The sequence below is a fragment of the Callithrix jacchus genome, chromosome 2 (genome assembly GCF_049354715.1).
Source record: "Callithrix jacchus isolate 240 chromosome 2, calJac240_pri, whole genome shotgun sequence".
Classification (NCBI taxonomy): domain Eukaryota; kingdom Metazoa; phylum Chordata; class Mammalia; order Primates; family Cebidae; genus Callithrix; species Callithrix jacchus.
Window position 1 is genome coordinate 39,717,761 of NC_133503.1, and position 8,258 is coordinate 39,726,018.

Here is an 8,258-nt window from a genome sequence, read left to right on the forward strand (position 1 = left end):
GTGGTTAAATATTCTGAAGAAGTCCCTGCTCTTCCATCTTCTAGGGAGTGGTGGTGGGCGCCTGTAATCCCAGCTACTCAGGAGGCTGAGGCAGGAGAATTGCTTGAATCCTGGAGGCAGAGGTTGCAGTGAGCCAAGATCATGCCACTGCACTGCAGCCTGGGTGACGGAGTGAGACTCCATCTCAAAAGAATAAAAAACAAAACATTGCCAATGACTCAGAAGTCACTCTCATGGCTCATCTGAGTTGCTACTTCCTCTCTCCTGCTCAGATAATCACCTTTTATGATAATCCCTTCATTGTCTTTATTAACTTTATTACCTAAGTCTTAGTTTTACATATTTTTAAAACTTTATATAAGTGGAATAATAATTATGTATTCTTTTGTGCCTGGCTTCTTTCACTAAACATTGTATTTGTGAGATTTATCCACATTGTTGTGTGTAACTCAACTTTGTTCTTTTTCCCTGCTGCATAAAAATAACATAAATTATTTTAAATTGAATTTGAATTTACATTTAAATTTGTATTCTAAAATTAAAGGATATGAAGATTGTTTCCAGTTTTTAGCTGATATGAATAATGCTGTCATGAGTCTTTGCTATTCTTGCATTTTTACATTTCCATATTAATTTTAGAATCATCTTGTCAAGTTCTAAAAAAGAAATCAGGACTTTGAATGTGAGTGAATATATATATGAATGCTATATATTGTCTATATGTGAATATATGTATGAATTCTCTTCAAATATATATAACATATATATTATGCTACATAATATATACATCAAATTTACATATATGCAACTGAGATATATAAAAATCAATTTGGAGAGAAATTATAGCCTTATACTATTGAGTCCTGCTTTTGGTGAGGGCCTAAGGCTTCTTCCACTCATGGCAAAAGGTGAAGGGGAACCACAGTGGTTCCCCTGCAGAGATCACATGGTGAGAGACGAGGCAGGAGGGCAGGGGACTTCTTTTAACAACCAAATCTCTCTGAAATGGATAGAGTAAGAACTCACTCTCTACCTCAAGGGAGGGCACTAATCTATTTATGAGATCCTCCCCATGCTCCAAACACCTCCCAGTAGGTCCCACCTCCAACACTGGGGATCAAATTTCAATCAATATGAGATTTGGAGAGGACAAACATCCAAAGTATACCACAGTTCCTCACACTGTATTTAGATCTAAGTCAGATCACCACACCAGAGCCCACTGTTTGAAGGGGAAGCTGACTCCCTTTGAGGAAGAAAATGAAACTGCAACTGTAGACTTTTGATGCTCCCTTCTGGCCTTTCTATCAGAGATCTGCAGCCATTTTCCTGGCTAACTACATTTGGGAAAGTGGATTATCCAGACTTCTCAATGAAGGCTACATATAGTTCTTGAGCTGCCTCTAATCCAAGGTATCCTAAAACACCATCATGGTCCTCCAGTGACAGTGGAGGCTTATAGAGATCAAGAGATGCATGGAGTCTGGGCCCAAATTCATTTAATAGTGGGTCCAAAGGGTCAACAGACCTACCAAGTGGTTATTTCTCAGGCCTGTAAGTATATAATTGGAGCAGATATTAGCTAGAAAAAACTAGCACAAAAAAGAGTCAACACAGTAGGCCTAATACTGTGATCCTTAGTTCTGCTTACAAGGTTGACTGTTGGCTGGCATCTGGGAACTTGGATTTTGAGAGTGTTCTCACCATCCCTTCCCACTGACTTTTTGAAATCCTGAATTCACATATCTTAATTGTCTGAACCTGACGCTAAGCTAAAATCTGACTATCTTCTAATGGACCATTTCAGTCTCAGAATAAGCTGTGCTAAACTGAAAGCAGGCATTGGCTCAACAAACAGAACACCGATTCTGCAACTGTTACAGATTTAAGATACCTCTTTTTGGGGCCTCAGACAATGAAAATGTCATAAATACTGGCTGGACCATTCTGATGGAGCCATCTAAAATTTAGGTGCTGATTGGCTCTATATTTCTGATATAGAGAGATATTCAGAGACTGGTTGCATTCCTAACTGCCGTTTGGGACTGGGCACATTACAGTGACTGTGACCCTTCTCCTCATTCCTGACAGATCAGACTCTGGACCTCCTTTGAAGAAAGTCCCACTGCTGTAGATTTGTGTTTAGATTTCTGAATTGGTTGCAATTTGCAACAATTGACTTACAGCCTGAATCTACTTCCCTCACCTTTTTTCCTGTAATATTAAGACAATTTGATTGTTAAATACAGTTGTCCCCAGAAAGGAATTGCTCTTCTTTGGAATGCTAGGCTGGCCACTGGATAAATGACTGTAACTAAAGGGATAAGAGGCTATAAACTCAATTTGAAAAATCTTTGAAAATTCAGGGTCATTGGGACAAATTCCTTACCATGATGTGTTTTTCTAATTAAGTTGTGTAAAAATGTTTTCCTGTAAAAATGCTTTTTTCCCTCTTGCATATAATAACCCTTCTGGATGAAAGGCCCTAGTGAGAGTAGGAGATGATTGAAAATATAAAGTTATTGTGAATGGGACACACTGATTTTGTAGCAATGGTGAAAACATACCCAGCACCTGGGGAGGCACAGGGAGAAGGTAGGGAGTTAATTTTTTTTTTTTTTTTCAGAATTGCTCCTGGATGATTTTCCCCCTTCTTGAAGGAGAACTACCCATGCTAGATTTCCAAGCTGCTGTGAGTACTCCGAATTCAAACGGACTGCTGAGCCTATGGTCACAGGTGACTGAGACATCAGAGGAACACTTCCAGATGTCACCCACACTTATGAGATAGATAAACTGATATTACACATGAAAAAATCTGCTTGGAACTGACTGCCTCAGGCAGTCCCTACAAATCTAAGGACTGACCTGCATTATTTGGACTGCACTGAGAATCGTGGAGCAGGAGGGCCCACAGTGGAAGGTTACTTTAGAGGTTTTCTTAACCTTACTGCCTGACTAATGTATGTCCTGCTTGGGGTGTCCTAACAACTACAAACTTTGTTTCCAGGGGTGCTGTGTGTACCCTCTGGGCTTATATTTCTTTCATGGGTACCCTGACTCTCATGACACTGTCTCAACCCTACAAGGCATTTGAGTTAACTTTAATTTACTGGTCAGAGTTGTGCTGTGCCTGAGTTGATGTCTTGGGCCAGGTTAAAAGAACAAAAACGGTTAATGCAAAAACTGAAGGAGAAAGACACCTGGCTTTCTAAGATAGACCTTTATGATTGATTAGATTTTTTTTGTTTTGTTTTTTTGACACGGAGCTTCACTCTTGCTGCCCAGGCTGGAGTACAATGGCACAATCTTGGCTCACTACAACCTCCGCCTCCTGGGTTCAAGTGATTCTCCTGCCTCAGCCTCCTGAGTAGCTGGGATTGAAATTAGCCACCATGCCTGGCTAATTTTTTGTAAATAGAGATGGGGTTTCATCATGTTGATCAGGCTAGTCTCAAACTTTTGACCTCAGGTGATCCACTCACCTTGGCTTCCTAAAATGCTGTAATTACAGGCATGAGCCATTGCACCCAGCCCCTGGATTTGTTGTAATTGGCCAGACCTAGAAGCCATGAAGGACATAACCGAGGCCAATACTGTAGGCTGATCTCACCCTGGGATGGGGTCCTATTGATAATAATTTTTGTAAAGATGCTTTGGACAATGACCAAGTGGGTGGAAGAAAAGAGTTAACATAACAGACCTGAGACTACTAGCCTTCGAAAGACCTGCTTACAAGGTAGGCCCTTGGCTTGCATTTAAGACTTGGATTTTGAGAGTATCCACATCATCTCATAACCGATAAAGGTGGTCTTCTGTGTATATACAAACAATGTGACTTATGCTGAACACCTGCTTTTCTTCTGGGAGTCTGGGATTTTGCTACCTACTATGTAGGCAGAAGATATCCACATAACCAGTCTCCAGTAAAAACCCTGAATTCCTAGGTTTAGGCAAGCTTCCCTGGTAGATAACACTTTACACTTTTTGTTTCAATTTGATGCAGGAGGATTTAATCATAACCTGTGTGACTCTAATGGGAGAGGGTTCTTGGAAGTTTATACCTAGGTTCCTCCAGACTTTATCTGATACGCCTTTTCCCCTTGCTCAGTGTTTGCCTTGTATCCCTTTGCTGCAATATATCATAGCCATGAGTATGACTACATGCTGAGTTTTGTTGAGTCTTAGCAAATTACCAAACCTGGGGTCTCAGGAATCTCTGATGTCAAAACTTTTTATTTATTCCCTGACAAATAAGAGAGTAAGAGACATTATAATGGAAACCCTGAAATTTCCCTTTCCCTAGCCAAGATAGTAAATCATAAGTAATGCTGTATCCCAGGAGGATTTTCAGAGATTCACACTACCTCCTGAGGTTTAAAGTGTGCAGAGGTGATAGTCCCCATCAAATTCCCATTTAATTCATTTGTTCACTCTCTGCAAAAACTAGACAGATGGGAGTGATGACCATGGACTGCAATCTACTTACTTAACTGCAACTGCAGCTGTCATGCCAGAGCAATATAACTTTGGCACCTTGGTAGGTGGCTATTTTTCTGGTGAATACACTTGTCTTAAACTACACCAGGGAATAAAATCAAAAGCAGTTCATCATCTTCTCATACCAAGAAAAAAGAACACATTCAACTATCTTGTTCCAAAGCTATGTTAACTCTCTTGCTTTCTTTCATAATGTACTCCACAAAGATTTCAACATTGAACATTCTATAGAACATAATGCTAGGTCACTGCATAGGTGACATCATTCTAATTGGACCTAATGAGTAGTAAGTAGCAAGGACCCTAGATGACCTAGCATATCAAAGAGTAAAAGACTAACCCTATGAATACTCAAATGACTGTCATATCAGTGATGATTCTAGGGGTCTTGGGTATGCAAAGAAACATCCTCTGAGATAAAATATAAGTCATTATCATTTGTATTTCTTACCATTAAGAAAGAGACACAGTCTTTTTGGATTTTAGAGATAACATATACCACATCTGGAACTCAAAACGTTATCAGGTTTGAGAGCGTTCTGGAGTAAGAGGTCCAGGCTATGATACCAGCCATCTGACACAATCCAGCCACTCTGATGTTGCTAGTAATGCCCATGATGGATAACGATGCTGTGTGGAGTTTGTGATTGGCACAATAGGAAAGCTAAAGTGCAGATCTTTTAATGATATAAATGGTATAGACCCATGCCTTCTACAGTAGGTAATTTTTCAGTGCTTATAAATAGATACTATCATGCTCCTGAACCCTAGTAGAGACTGAATAGATGACAATGGGACACTGTGTTAGGTTGTTCTTGTATTGCTAGAAATAGAAATAAAAGAAATACCTGTGACTGGGTAATTTATAAAGAAAAGAGGTTTAAATGGCTCATAATTCTACGGGCTGTAGAAGAATGGTGCCAGCATCTGCTTGTTTTCTGGGGAGGCCTCAGGGAGCTTTTACTCATGGCAGAAGGTGAAGAGGGAGTTTGCATATCACAGTGCAAGAGCAGGAGAAAGAGAGAGCATAAAGGAGGTGCCACACACTTTAAATAAGCAGATCTCACAAGAACTCACTAATATGAGGACAGCACCAAGCCGTGAGGGGTCCACCCCCATGATCCAAACACCTCCCACCAGGCCCCATCTCCAACACTGGAAATCACAATTCAACAAGCAATTTTGGTGGGGACAAGTATCCAAACTATATGAGACACCAAATAATTATGTTATCAGAGCTGCCAACAAGAACTTGGTATCATCAGATTGACTAGATCATAAGGTTAGATAGGTATAAGAGAAACCCTTTGTATAAGAGAAATAGTAAATTTGGGATTGGCTCCAAACAGGTCCAGAACAAATTTCATAAACACATGATCTAGAATCTCCTTTCGCCAACCTCTACTGTACCAAAGCAATTCACAATTCACACCGACATTTTAACTGGAAAATTCCCTATGACCAACTGACAGAGGAGAAAAGATCTTGGTCCCAGTTTATAAGTGGTTGGTACATATGTTGGTGCAAGCCAAAAATGCTTAACTGCTAAGTTACTCAAGGGGGACCCTAAAGGAGTAGCAAAGGAAAACCCTCCATGTAAGCAGAGCTGTAAGAAGTACAGTTGGCCATGCACTCTTAAGGGAAAGAGAAGTGGTCTGAGGTAAGGCTATATGTAGACAGTAGTGGTGGCAAAGGGATTGGCTGCTTGGTCTAGCATCTAGAGGAAACACAATTATTATATTAGAGACAAGAAAACTGGGGAAAATGTATATAAAGACTAGAAAGTGGGCAAAAAAAAAACAGCATAGAAACATCTTTGCATCTCACATTCATGCTCACAAGATAATTCTACCATAGGAGAGGTCTTCAACAACCAGGTGAGTTGGATGACTTCTGTAGCTATCAGTCAGCCTCCTTCCTCAGCCATCCCACTACTGGGGCAATGAGTTGGTAAGCAGGGAGGCCATGGCGGTAGATGGAGATTTTGTATGGGGATAGCAGCGGGGGCTCCCTCTCACTATGGCTGATCTATTACCTCTTCTGGGTTTTTGTTTGTTTGTTTGTTTGTTTGTTTTCATCTTAATTATTTGAGGTTTTCCTTTGCAAAATATTACCCCTTCTGAATGTCAGCAGAATGCTGAGTCCTCAGTATCATTCCTTGAGGAAACCAGTCTACCACTTAATGGTAAGTTGATTTTATCAGACTCCCCTCACTCTGGATAGGGCAGTAATTAATCCTTACTGGTACTGATACCTACTCTAGAAAGTGGTTTTTTTCCCCCTCTCTTCATAATTCTTCTGACATTGATATGATTCAAAGGCTTACAGAATGATGTATCAACAAGGTATCCTATAAAACACTGCCTTAGGCTGAGGGATCCATTTGTGGCAAATTAAATAGATAGATATAGGACATTGAATACATGGCAAGAGATTCATGAATTTTACAATGTATGCCTTTACTTCCCACCACCATCAAACAATGAGGCAATAAATCATGGCAGTGTCTATTAAAAAGCTTTGCTAAGGTACTAGCTTTGGAGATCACTCTAAAAGATTGGGAATGCTGTCCTCTAAATTGCAGAATAGGAGCTGAACCAACAATTCCATTCCACGTAGTTAGAATACATAAGTCCATGAACTAAGTGGTGGAATAGGATTAACTCCTCCCACCAATGCTTCCAGTGATCTGACTGCATTTTTGCTTCCCATCCATGAAATCTCTAGGCTCTGCTGCATTTCAGTTGAATCTGCACTTGATCTTAGCCAAAAGGCCGAAAAGCAATGCATTTCAGTTGAATCTGAACCTGGTTACCACCTGATCGTGTTGAGCTGTTCATACCAGTTGACAAACAAAAAAAGAGCTAATGTGATTGTGGTGGTAAGTGTCTCTGGTTATCATGAGAAGCTTGGGTTGCTCCAACATAATGCACTCCATAAATGATATGTCTGGAATTCAGGAGATTCACTAGGGTATCTCTTGGTTTTTCCATTGCCAGTGTCAATGGTAAATGAGCAACTGAAGCAACCATGACAAAGACAAGGCATTGAGGTCTTAAACTCCTCAGAGGTAAATGTCTTATCTTCAAGCAGGTCCAGAAGGAACTGTAGCTTGTTTCATTAACTCTTAAGTCTCTTTAGAAATTGTGCTTGGTTATACTTTAAAGGAAAATCTTTTGTGGATTGGACTTACTCCTCTGCTGTCAGATAAGAAGTGAGGGCATACTCTCCTCTCTCTCTCTCTCTCTCTCTCTCTCTCTCTCTCTCTCTCTCTCTCTCTCTCTCTCTCTCTCTCACACACACACACACACACACACACACACACACACACACACACTGGAGGCCTCATATTGAATAATAGCATGGAAGCTGGATATAATGGAGAATATGAGCAGGCCCATAGTGGTGCAGTGGATGAACTATATCAGATACCTCTTATGCTCCATTTCAGATGTTCTCAGCTTGCCTATCTTGTATTCCAGACATGAATACTGGAAGCCAGCTCCATGTGGGCACAGACTTCACATAGGTACAACCTTAACAGTACTTTTCCCTTCATAACTATGTCACAGGTCATCTGGCTGTCACCCAAAGACTTTCCTTTTGAAACCAATTTAACAGGATGCCATGGAACCTTGCTCAGCACCCACATATACACAATTCAGAAGTGTGGGGTAGTTAATGTCGGTGTGCTAAAGACCAGAGGAAGATGAGGATAAAAAATAAAATTTCCCTCTCACCACTCCTCCAACTAGCTC

At 40.5% G+C, this 8,258-nt stretch overlaps 1 protein-coding gene across 1 annotated transcript in view; it reads left to right on the forward strand.

Moving 5' to 3' along the window:
- Nucleotides 1-5,375, forward strand: part of PCDHB4 (protocadherin beta 4) — a 212,976-nt gene extending 207,601 nt beyond the window's left edge. Inside the window, exon 2 of the mRNA XM_008986272.6 lies at nt 2,627-5,375. Within this exon, the coding sequence (XP_008984520.5) occupies nt 2,627-2,658 (32 nt within the window). The 3' untranslated portion in view covers nt 2,659-5,375. The remainder of the gene's footprint in view (nt 1-2,626) is intronic.
- Nucleotides 5,376-8,258: the final 2,883 nt, after the last annotated feature.